This window comes from Nymphaea colorata, chromosome 7 (genome assembly GCF_008831285.2).
Source record: "Nymphaea colorata isolate Beijing-Zhang1983 chromosome 7, ASM883128v2, whole genome shotgun sequence".
Taxonomy (NCBI): domain Eukaryota; kingdom Viridiplantae; phylum Streptophyta; class Magnoliopsida; order Nymphaeales; family Nymphaeaceae; genus Nymphaea; species Nymphaea colorata.
In genome coordinates, this window is record NC_045144.1 from 8,258,455 (window position 1) to 8,271,709 (window position 13,255).

The following is a 13,255-nucleotide window of genomic DNA, read 5'->3' on the forward strand; positions in this document are numbered from 1 at the left end:
AATTCACGGTTCTGACGTAACATGGCTTAGATTATGCTGCTTCATGACTCATCAAACTACAAATCTCAGACTTCAGATCATACCTAAGATGTGCAATTGATTGCCCACCCAAAAATGCAAGCCCGCCTGCCTTTGAGGCTTCGCCTGTATACCAGTTGCTAGTACACCCACAAACAAATGTGGGTTTCACACACACAAGCTACAGAACCGATTTCCACTCCCACAACCACAAAGTTACAGAAAGAAAAGGACAAGAGAAAATTACAAAACGAGAATCCAGGAAAAGACAACAGGTAAAAGTTTCTCTTTCGCTTGGAGAAAAGGCGTTACATACACTGTAATTTCATTTTTTCCTCCCCCTTCCTTGAACCCCCACCAACAAACCCCAACTCCCCAAATAAAGAAAAGGAAACAAAATCTTTTCCTCTTTTTCTCACCCACTCTTTTGTGTGCGAAAACCAAAAAAAAAAAAAGGAGAAGGGATCATCACAGGGTGATCTACTACCTCAAGAAAGGAGGGAAAGGATTTACCACAATATGTCTGAGGGGGTGTTCCACGTCGCCACCTCCTCCATGCTTGACAAACTCAGCAGGCGAAAGAAAGTTACCATGACAAGCACAAACGATCCTTATTTCTTCCCCTTTGTCATATTTATACAAGAATCCTTCTATCTTCTTCCCGTTCTGGCCCGCATCCCTAGTGCAGACGTAGGGCAGATCACCCATCATTGACTTCATTTTTGCCGGAACGCTCTCTGATCGAGCAATTGAATCTCCTCCTCCAACACCACGTTGGCTGTCTAAACATTTTAAGCTCTTGCTGCCGCTTAATCCTGCAGATGAACATATATATAATTTTCAAATGTAATCACAAGCTTAAACAGATATCTTGTCGATACAGAAATGAAGAGTCAGAAAGAACAAGGCTGGAACTTGGGTGGTGAAGTTAACAGCAGAATGCGTACTAGCAGAAGTCACGAAGATGTCCTTGACATTCAAAAGAACGGTAGAAGAGACCAAAGAATGATACCAAAAAAAATTATAATGCAAGAAACATGCGATTGACTCAAATGTTCCAAAACCAAAATGCTTCATAGCAAAATAACCTTCCACTACATATGCTAGCATAGTCTTTTATTACCGAAAGCATTGAACACTACAAGAACAGAGAAAATGTATATACCAGAAACATAAACATCTAATGAAGGTTGTAGGGGTTGGTGTAGTGGGTCGGGCCTTGGCTGGCAGGGTAGCTGCAGAGTTCATCATGCACAACACCTTCTATCCATTATGCAAGCCTAAGCAAACGCATGCTTTGGCGCTGAGGATATTAGCCACAGGGTTTTTACGCCATTAGGAATGCAGCTAAGCCTTATTTATCGGATGATGTTTCATCATGTTTGAAACAGAAAAGAAGCAGAACTAAACCTTTCTTATTGCAACGTCAAAAGAGAAAGAAGACACACAAACAAAAAAAAAACAAAAAAACAAAACAAAGGCAGGCTGAAACATGATCTAACCATATATAAAAACCACATGGTTTAAGATTAAATGTTTCATAATTATCCCAAACAAAAACGAAAAACTTCACAACCTAAATTCCACATTAGACAGCCAAGAGAGAGAGAGAGAGAGAGAGAAAAAAAAAAGGAAACATGAAAAAATTTATGCCAATTAAGTAATGAACACTTTCAAATGCAACATTATCTTAATAGAGAGAGGATTTTCCGTGAATAAATTCTAATGAAAAAGCACAATCTATATCAGGTCTGCAAGCCCATAAAAGTAGCTAGTGAAAAGTTCCTTTAGCCAATGGCCAATTGCCATTCAGAGATGATGATGGCAATTCCCAAAAACGTGAATCGCTGTATAGCTTCCAAATATTCCTATATAATGTTCCTAGCCACATACTCCATTAGTTATTCTTGGCGATCGCGGCATAGGACTTTCATTGCATCCACGTCTTGTTTCTCCACTACCATCTAAGTTTAGTGTTTGGCAACAAGAAGTTAATTTCCTTCTAGACGAGCAAAGGATGTTAGCAAATCCGAAACCTCCTGAACATTAGATATGGGAAACACGATTTTGACATTTCAATATGAAACACAGGTTTCTGTTTACACCAATAGTAAAATAACTCCTAACTTGAGGACTGGATTGTGTTCTACATGAAAGAAAAATTAGATTACGTAGAACAAGAAAATGGAACAAATGCATATAACTGTTAAAAAGAAAATATATATATATATATATATATATATATATGGAAATCCCCTTAAGGCTCAACATTAAATTGCTGTAAGAAGTCTTATCGCATATTAAGATGGAAAAATAAATTCAAAATTGATTTCAGCATAAAAAAATAGGGTCATCATCCTCGTCATAGGATCTTATTTCAGACCTCCAAGGTACGAGAGTTAAAGTTTTAATATGACCACTGGTCATTGAAGTTTTAATAAGTAGTTTTAAGCAGACAAATTTTTAACTATGCCAATGAACAATATGCATGCTATCCACAACACATATTTTTATAGTTGTGAACTCAATGCTCTATTGCAATTTGTGCCCATTAGAAGCAAAAATCTAGTTAAACCCTTAAGTTGATATCATGTTTTCATGCTGTATGAAGGTCTTTTGCTGAATACTTATGCTTCTTTTTTTCCTCCAAAGAGAATCTTCGACAAAATAATGTATCTATAATATATTTAAAAATTGGCAAAAGGATATAAGCTAATCCAAGTCCAGTGTGCTAGCTATCAAATGTGACTGCTAGTTCCAATGGCAGTCCATGCAAGGATGATACTTGATAGTACCTGTCACCACTGCATCCAAATCCATATTAAAAGAATAACATGCTTATTGAATGCCTCCAGTGAGCACTTCCTGCCAAAGCCTCTCATATGACAACCTTTGGATGCATTAAGAACACTTGAACTACACAGCATTAGAACTCCTCCAGGAGTGAAAAAAGGACCTCGAGCAGCTTTTAGCACTCAAAATTTTCTAAAAGACCAGGAGTTAAGCTACCACCATTCGTTGGAGTAGGAACAGACAGCAAAATCAGAGACAGTAACCTGGGTCATCTCCCCACGTAAAATTTACAAAAGATAACGACTTCCACAAGCTCAATGAATTGAATCTCTAGCTTCTGTGGTCATTTACAGGACATAATAGTGAAAAAGCCAAAGGAATCAAACCAAAGTGGTAACCATTTTCTCAAACGAGGATATCTCAAAGTATGTCTAAAGAATTCATGTTCCAATTTCCAGCCCAGACAATAATCTCAAAACTGGACCTATGATTATTACTGCCTAGCCCTCAAAAAACAAGATCCACCGTCAGAAATAAAATGCCATGAATTCAAAATCCATGCGCCTAAGCTAACTGGAGAAAATAAAGCAGGGCATGTACCTTGAACCAAGTTTAATGCCAATTAGAACGAAGTAGAAATGAATGAGCAAAAAGAAATTCTGAAAAAATCAACGCAGAAGCATCATAATCTTGAAAACCCAGGACCGCAGCGTCTCAACAATTTTTGCTATTACAAGATAAAAGTATATTTATATCTAGTTCTTCTTTTCTTCTCTCTCTCTTTTCCCTCTTTAGTCACCCAGTAGTACTTATAATAAATTAAGATAGCATACTCTACCAATCACCTGATCTTGGTATACTTGAAAACATCATGAACCATGTTTGGAATGAAACAGTCCAATAAAGACGCAAGAACCAAAGAAGATCCAACGGTAGTTAAATTAGCAGAAGAGAAATTATAATTAAAACAAAACAAAACAAAAAAAAAGTGGCGTTGTTCGTGTAGAATCCACAGAAACCACGTCATATTTACATTAGTCGAAAAAAAGGGGGAGAAAAAGTTGAAGGAACCACTCGCCTTGAGAAGTTCGGTTGCTGAGGTCCGATATACCGGATGAACAACTGCCTTGTGAAGGTGCCGGAAAATGGCCAGAGAAGCCCATTTCCGACTGCCGATCGGTAGTCGCGATGCTCCGAAGCATTCCGACTCGACATGAGAAGTCCATGGAAAAATCAGGGCCAGCTCCCCTTCTGCTCCCTCCCTCATGCGTTTGGTCCAGGGACAGGGTTTCTTCAAATCTCCCCGCCAGTCTCTGCCGTTTAGCTTCCCCTCCATAAGCACTCAATTCCCCAATTTCCTGCCTTTCCGGCAACAGAAATCCGATCTCTGAGGAGGGATCCAGCCATGAATTCTTCGCTGGAAGGGAAGACCACCGACTGAGCTTGTTTGTGCGGAAGGAAGGCGGCTCACCAGACTGAACCATTTCCAGATTCGCGATGGACGCCGCCCTACCGAGTTTCTTCTTGTCGGACGAGAAGCAGCCGCCTAAGGAGAGACCGAGCTCGAGACCCGCCGGGTCTTCCTCTTCCGGTCCAGAGGCATCCGCTTTCCGGCCATCTCTGGCCATGAGTTTCTGCAGGAGATCCATCTGGACGCTGATTGTGGTGTACCAGAAACTACCTCACATTCCTCACCGCTATCCGAGCAATGAACACACAATCCATCCGATGTTACCCAAATTAGCCACCCAGTTTCTCGAGATACCGGGGTTTTGATAAGACCCGCTAGAATCTGAGGAAAGCCCGTCAAATTTTCGAGCTAAACCGTTAGTCCACCAACCGGAATTCGACCGAACAACCGACTTGAAAATCTCGCCCTGCTTTTCGCGACGCAATTTGCAGGCTTCACACAAGCGGTACTTAAAATAGTTTGCCCCTGATTCGCTTTTCCGCTTTCCTTCCTGGGCTTCTCCGAAATCTTCAGCTAAGATCTCCGCGATTCGGACGGAATCTCTTTCCGTTTGTGTGCGTGTGTGTGAATAACCTGAAACTCCAGCAACAGAATCTTCTTCCTTAAATGGCTCAGATACTCTCGAACTACCAGCCACAAGGCTTCAACACTTCAGCCGGGCGACATCAGTACTCTCTCGTTCTTTTGTACACATCAGTCTGTTTGTGGAACGTCTGCCGGAGAAGAAGAAACAGGTGACGAAGAAGAAGTAGGCGTCGAAGCGCCGGAACTGCCGCCGGACGTCACCCACAACAGAAAACCGACCAACACCCTCGGTTACCAGCCCGGATCCCGATCGCCACACAGTCACAGCCGGCCCCACGACCACCGGCACGCACCGCCGTCCGCCAGAATCACCGAACAGCCCCGAGAACGTGCTTTCGCACCCGCCCCGCCTCCGGCGACCATCTGCACCCCCCACCCCGCGCCGTCCGATTTCCAGAAGCCACAAGAACGAGAACAAAGAACAAGAAGGACCACAGAAACGAGGGGGGGCGGCAGGGAAACCCTGCTCCCCCACGATCCGACACGTGTGAGATGCTCCCATCCGAACGGCCGAGATGCGGCCACGCCGTCCGCCGTAGCGCTTCCGACGGCCAGGATGACTCCCCCTCCCCCGCTCTCTCTCCTGCACTGCTCGAAGGAGAAGCGGGGATGGAAAACGGCGCCTTTCTAGAGCTTCGATCCCGCCACGTGTCGGCGTGCGCTCCTCTGACTCGACACGTGGATGACATGTCTCGTAACTCGCAACCATCGCCCCCACGCCACCACTTTTGTGGGCGTCATCTCCATTTCGGGTCCAAACCCACTCATTCATTATCAAGATCCAGTATCGGATCCAGATCCAAAACCCGGTTACCTCTCGAGATTACAGGGGTCGGGCTTGGGGTGGGTCCGGACCCGGTTCGAAAAGGTCACATGATCTCCCGCCGCGGGCCCACCGAAAAAAAGAGAGCCTGCCTTAGTGGGGCCCGCGGAGGAATCTATCCACGTGGCGAGCGATCGCTGTCCCTGCGCGGCGATCGTACGGTCATACTCGAGTGGTGCGAAACGTGCGCTCGGCCGGCCACTGATTGCTGCTTTCAAGTTCAGACTGGGGCGATGACGTGGCATCTCGGACAGCTCGCTTTCCGCCACGTCGTCCTTGACGTTGACCCCTCTTGTGGTTGTCGGCCAAACGTGGAAGGACGGAGAGACGGGTCGGATCCGGATTCTGCTAAACCTCCAACCGGATCCGAATCTTAATCTTTCTTTTTTTTTTTTTTTTCTAAATCCAAACAACAATGTTAGTCCGGATCAAGATGGCCCTAATCCGAGACCAAGTAATTGGGTTCACGTCCATATCTGATTCCGGGTTGAGGTCGGCCAATTTCGGATTTGTGGTGGATACGTCCGATCCAAATCGGATCATTCTGTGCTTTGACGGTGTGCCGGAGTGCCTTAATGGGTAGCACCCTCCGCTTGGCTACGGTCGAATCACATTAAACTTCCGGGGACCAAGTCGATTTGGATCTGGTTTCGTACAATTGGATCCTAATAACCAGACATAGTGTCGCATTGCTCCAGATCTAGGCATCTCCCAAGGATGACCATAGCCCCGGTTTTGGGGGATCAGTTACGTCTCTATTGTGTATAAAAGGCACTTCTGTAACAGTAATAAATTGTTATTGGTAGGCTTCAAAAGGCAGCATAAAACACTATGTATGTCATGAATTTATTGTAATTTTAAGGTAGGTTCATCAAATGGAACATTTTGCTATTATTGCCAAACAAGACCTAAGATTTTGATTGTTGAACCATTAACTTAGTTCGACTTTCGGATGTTTGAAATTTCTCATCCGATGTATAAAAGTTAATCATGTATTAAAGATTGATATGAATCTTCAATAACATATAAAGGGATGAGTTTAAAGATAGAATGTCATGGTTCCTAACCATTGCAGGGGAAGAACGGAAGCTGGAAGGAGGGCGAGTTGGGATTCACCAAACCAAGAACTCGAGCTTATTGTGAGAAAAAGCATGATTGTGGCATTGGGTATCTGAGTCGTTTCAACACTCAGACCTGCGATAGCTAGAAAACCCAAATAGCTATATTAATTAACTCATTAATCATAATGCTAACAAAAATGAACGTTTGGGTAGTTCTTTGAATATTAGTAGCCTTGAAAGTGGATTGATTTGGTGCAAAGAAATTTGATATATATTTTGATTGCAAGCATGGGATGAGAAGGCGGATTCTCAATGCAGAAGGGAACTGGACTGTGTAACCTCACATTTGGATAAGTGATAGTTTGTATGGGATTTGAGGCTGATTTAGTTAATGAAATTGTGCTGAGGTACTATGAAATAGGTTTCAATTGGGTCGAAAAGGGAAAATTTGGGTTTGGACCTGGGTTGGCGTTTTGGTTTGCAATTCTCTGGAACTCAAGTGAGAGAGGATCCGCTAACCTGCCCCCCTCGTCATCAGGCCAAGCTCCTGCCGAGAGCCCTTCATGATTGTTGATCATCGACCAAGGAGGGGCATCAAGGGACATAGCATAGGTGGTCAGATTCGGGCACATGTAAATTAGGAACCGTTCTTTATGATCCACCATCCACTAGTGGAGCTAAACATAGGCTCATGGGGGTACTCTCTCTCTCTCTCTCTCTTCCCATCCCCACCATTAAGTTATATATAATTTAAATTATAGACTTCATTTTCTTTCCCAAATTTAGAAATTGGTATTCGTCTAAATGTTGGAAAGAAGAGGTCAAGTGATCATTTTTGTGTTGTTGATAGGAGATATTTTGGGTTTGAGCATATTGAGGCAATGGTTGTTGCATATTTATCACAAAAAGTTATGAGTTTCCTTGGCTTGGTTGAATGTGTTTATTTAGGCTAGTAGACATTGAGACATGCCAAAAGTTTGTAACTTACTAATATGCATATGATGAAAAGTTATATCTTTACATGTCTTGGTGGAAAATATTTGTCTAGAATAGGAAATAATTGAGACAAGCCAAAAGTCTATAATTTACTATTTTATGTATATAGTATTTCTGTTTTGTGATTATTTTAACCTAGTTTTAGAATTTATCCACTGATGAGATATAGTTTAAAATTAGAAAAGGGATGTTTTAGCTAATGAGCAATTGTCAAAAGATATATGTTTATTGATGAACATTGGCATAAGAAAATTAGACATGCACAGTCTAAAATATTGTTCAACATGTAATTGCATAATTTTTTTTTTTGTTTTTGGTGCATACAATATTTGGGAAGATGTTCATAAGGCTTTTTTTTTTTGCAAGACCCTTATTAATATTGAAACGGCCATCTCCAATCAACCATAAAAAACGGACTCAAACTAGATTGACATACTTCATCGAAATAGAATATGATAAAATACAATGCGATATTGTTATCTTCTCTGTCCAAAACATATAGATAAAACATATAGATAAATAGAAAGTATTTATGTTTGAAGAATTTGAAATTGGATATATATATATATATATATAACGAAATCTGTGACTTAACAACATGAATGAAATGTAAAATGCTTTGTTATACAGCATACTGATACTATACTTCACAATTAAATTGATCAACAGAACAAAAAAATGCATTTCACATCTTTGGACAACCATTAATGCGATCAGACGCATGTTAAAGCAGTGATTGACATTTTGAAGTTAAGATGATTTTGAAAAATATAAAATTTCATTAAGTTATTGATGTTTTTATAACGAAGAATGCTTTAGAAATAGCGAATTCTATCTCTTGATATACAAAAAAAAAATTATCACAAAAACGAGTTTTCTTAATTGAGATTTTTCGTCTCGTTTAACGGGAATTTCAATAGCTCGAAAATACAACTAGATTTTTATTTATTTTTTACTTAATATTCACCATGTGACCCTCTTAAAATCAATGACACGGACAATTCCTATAAAGTCTGGCATGTTAAGATCTGGTATTCACCATTTTTCTATCTATATAGTTTGTGGAAATCTCTGCCCTGGTTTGAATAAAAAAGTCATCTGGTCTCTCACAGCACACTGCTCAATGCATTTTATGTATATATATATCTTGGTTAGAATACAATTATGTGCACTTGGCTGAGCAGAGTTTGCGCGTCAACTAATTCGGGCCAAAAAAGCCCAAGGCTGATCCGATACCAAGTTCAATATTGGCAAGCTATCCCTTTTAGTGCACATCCACTCCTGAGGACACGTTGTCGTCGTTATAATAAGCAAGCAGTCAAATGGTTCGGATCTGCTAAAAGCATCTTTCCATCAATGCCGTTGGGTCCACAATTCTTTTGGATCCAGATATCACTCTAACCCGTTGGATCTAAAATGCATGGGCCCTGGTCCTCAAGAAAAGCAACCTGTGACTTGAATTCGGATCAGCAGATGACCGGGTAACATAACATAAATCACTGCAACTGAATCGAGTGAGTTAGGGCCGAGTGAGGCCAAGTCAAGGGTGAGTTGGACCAGCCTTTACTTTTCTTGGCAATCCGAGCTGACTCGGGTGACTCCCGATTCAGCCCGACCAGTTTGCCAATTATGTGTTAGTTACCAAATCTCAAGCAATCGCATGTCATAACTCGATAGCCAATGAATCCATCATGCAGACCTAAGGGGTCCCTCGGCATGACATTCTGTGAGTGTCTTATGAGTCTATTCAAAGATTGGAGCAGATTTATAAAACAGTAAAACTAATATTTAATGAATCTAACTCAGTATTTACAGTAAATTCATCATGTAATATTCACAAAATGTCCCTTTTGCCAAATAACTCCCAGTTAGACTTCGAATCAAACTCAAAGATCCTAACTCTTGAAAGAAGCTTTCAAAACTTTTATCAAATAGAAGGTAGGAGATTGATTCTCAAATTGATATATTAAATAATATCTGAACCATTGACATCCTTGTCATAAATTTGGTTACCAAACAATGGATGGACGCTTGTCGCCAGTGTAGAGGTGGCTCTTTTGTCCATCCATCTCTTAGAAGAGTGAGAAAAAGGGAAAAGCAAAAAGAAAGAGTGACTTCTGGCCAATGAAGGGAATGTTTTTAATAGGCCAGCTGGAACCAATTGCTGGTGTATATGAGATTGTACACATGGTCCAATGAAGTTTCTTTTTGATTATATATGTCTATTAAATGCACAATCATTCTAAAGATTGTTTAGATATTAATTGTTATAATAATTGCTAAGATCAATTACAAAATTATGGACTCTTTCTAAATTCTAAAGAGAGAGAGAGAGAGAAAAGAAAGATAGAGAGGGTTGGGGTGCTGGTGACGGTGTTACACCGCATGACTAGACCATCAGCCCTTTACCTTCAATGCAGACTGGAGGGTAACACCCATGAGAATCGAACCTATTACAGATCCCACCAATTTTGTTGCACACCGGTTGATGAGAGAGAGAAAAATAGAGAGACGTCCTAAATATTGAACTTCCTCTTATAACATGGGTACTTTCTTTTATCTCTTATAATGATGGTGCATTAATCATCAACTTAAGGAAATTTGAGCCCTTAAAGTTGTATTATTCACTTCATATCATAAACGCTTTGACCCAAACATGGGGTGGAAGAAAATCGATAAAGAGAAGATTGTTAAGGGGCCATTTGATGGCAGTAATACATCTCATGAAACTGCTTTCCAAAAAATGTAGCAGAAACACTTATAGAAATCAGCTCTATTTTTCTAAGGCATGGGATTTTGTTATCAAACAACTTTTAAGGGTGTTAAATTAAAACATTGGTGTTTCATGACCCCAAAGTTTTAATCAATCTATTTCTTTTATAAATTACAAAGGTTATACTAAGTGAGAGGAGTGCCCCTATAGGCCCCCTCTTTCTCCTTGCCACATGAATTCAGGGCTATGTGAGTATCTAGGATAGAGCACACTGGCTAGTATGCAGCTAGCCTCGTTTTATTAATATAAGGATGTTGAATCCCATGTCCTCAAACCTAGGGGCGGAACCATGGTGGGTAGCATGGGCCCTGGTCCCACTTCAATTTTTTTTTTAAAAAAATTACATGTAATTTTAAAAAAAAAATTATTTGTCCTATATAAAAATTTTGAAAAATGATTTTTCGGCCCTTGTCAAAATTTAGAAACTTTAACTCGGTCCCTCTCATGAAAATCTTTTTGCTCTGCCCCTACAAACCAGTGACTGACCGCCTACCAGCCATTAGCCCGAGCAGATGTGCCAGAACCCATCAAGGTTTACATTACAATACCCATCAAGGTTTATATTACAGTAATGAATTTATAGTAATGCATGTGTATGGTTTGCATGTTGTGCAAGGCAATGATTCCAAGTTTTTATGATTTTTATGAGAATCACTAAATCCTATGGTTCATTGTTGATGTGGGTAGAAGAACTGTCTTGCATTTAACAATATGGTGCTAGCTTTTTGTGTGGACGAACCGCCGTTAACCCAAGCAATGGATGAGTTGAGAGAAAAATGAGAATATGAATAAGAAAAAGGTAGAACGTCTCTATCTAATAATCCAAGGATGCATTAGGGATGCATTTGAAAAGGACTCGATTAAAATACTAATAATAACAATAAAATAAGTGCCGAAATACACTTAATGATGCAGCAATAACCAAAAGCACACCTAGCTTTTTGACATTAATAAAATACACCTAATTTTTTATGATTAACTAAAAAGGTACATAACTTTATTCCTCTTAAGTTTTAAGTTAATCAACATTTATCACTTTATCCTCTAAAATGTGGACGTGAAGATATGCCTGACTTTCTGAATGCACCTAGTTTGTTTTGTGAAATTTTCTAGCATTAATAAGAAAAAAAAAGGTCGCCTAAATAATTTTATCAATAGTAACTAATTTGAATTAGTTAAGTATGAATTGTGACATTATCGAGTGAGATAAAATTGTCAATACCCAAAAATAAACTTCAAATTTTGTGTCTACAATAATAAGAGCATTTTAGTCATTCTATTAACTTAGGCAACATTGCAAAACTTAGGCATGTTTTTAATAACAATATTAAAATAATTAAATGTGTTGTTCATTATTGTTGAATTCTTATGTCTGTTTCGTAAGATCCTAATAATAAATATTGTTGTGAAATTTTACAAAAAGCACGCTCAGATTTTGATCGAATGACAAAAACATACTGAAGTTTTGATTATTATCTGATTAACTACTTAGATCACGAAGGAAATAAGGAGTTGAAATGAAGGAAATAGAAACTTAAACACGTTTTTTTTTTTTCATTCAATCATAATCGGAGCATGTTTTTGAACAAAGTTGTAATTGCTATTATTATGGTTATGAAATAAATATTTAATTTGCAGTTCCTATACCTTGGCAGCCCTTTGACAAGACATGCCAGAAGAAAAAGCCCAAAAGACATGTACCAAACACCCAAGCTGGCAAGGGGACAGTTCTTTGCTCCAGTTAAAGAGTACTTCTCCCTTACCAAAAGAACCTGGTCACCTTCTTCGCTCCACTGGCCCCCTCTTCTTCTTCTTCTTCTTCTTCCTTCTCCCCTTCTCTTCTACCAAAATCAGGCCTCCTACAATGCACAGGCAAAAGCATAAACAATTTTCCGTACGCGGGCCCTTCAACCTTGAACTTTTCTTCTTCTTCCTTTTTCTTTTTCTTCTTTCATGATGGATTCGCAGTTGGTGGTCATGAGCAGACTGTTCGCTGTTCATGGCTTTGCCAAAGAGTGGTCTGTTTCTTAGTTCTAAAGGGGTTGGTATACGTTGAGTTTAGCTATGGCGCTAGGTAGAATCAATGGTGTAAAAATCTGTCCTTGAATGAAATCGGCAAGGCTGCTGCTTGTGGATTCGCACAAAGAAAAAAAATTTTTTTTAAGATTTATTCTTGAAGAAAAATGAAAAACTACATAAGAAATAGGTACTAAAGTACCAAAATCTTTAAAAATTTAGGAAACAGTTGAAAGCTAGCCCCAAGATGACATCCTTGAACTGACTACCAAATTACATAGTGTAACACCTTATAAGTTTAGTTTTATATCGAAGATTATAATAGATCTTCAATGGCTTATAAAGGGAGACCATTAATGAGATAATTGTCCTTGTTCCTAGCATTTTTAGAATTAGAGCCGAAACTGCTAGGCGGCGGGTTGGGATCCGCCGAACCAGGGGCCTGAGCACAGGAGTGGGTCGGGTTGTTATAGTAGTATCAGAGCAGTTTCAACACTCGGACTTGGGGTCCCACATGCATGGACGCGTGTGCCTTAAAGGGGTGGATTGTAACACCCCCAAAGTTTAGTCTTGTATCGAAGATTGTGAGATTTCAAGGGCTTATAAAGAAAGACAATTAATGAGATAATTGTCCTGATTCCTAGTTTTTTTAGGATTGAACCCGAAATTGGTAGGGGGCGGGTTGGGATCCGCCGAACCAGGAGCCCGAGCTTAGGAGT

The 13,255-nt window shown here is 39.9% G+C and overlaps 1 protein-coding gene across 1 annotated transcript; it reads right to left on the reverse strand.

Moving 5' to 3' along the window:
* Window positions 1-282: 282 nt before the first annotated feature.
* LOC116258056 (ninja-family protein 2-like) lies at window positions 283-4,462 on the reverse strand. Its single transcript, XM_031635132.2, has 2 exons — window positions 3,890-4,462; window positions 283-833 (listed from the first exon to the last, which is right to left on the reverse strand). The coding sequence occupies exons 1-2, from the start codon at window positions 4,458-4,460 to the stop codon at window positions 502-504; spliced, it is 903 nt and encodes a 300-aa protein (XP_031490992.1). The 5' UTR covers window positions 4,461-4,462; the 3' UTR covers window positions 283-501.
* Window positions 4,463-13,255: the final 8,793 nt, after the last annotated feature.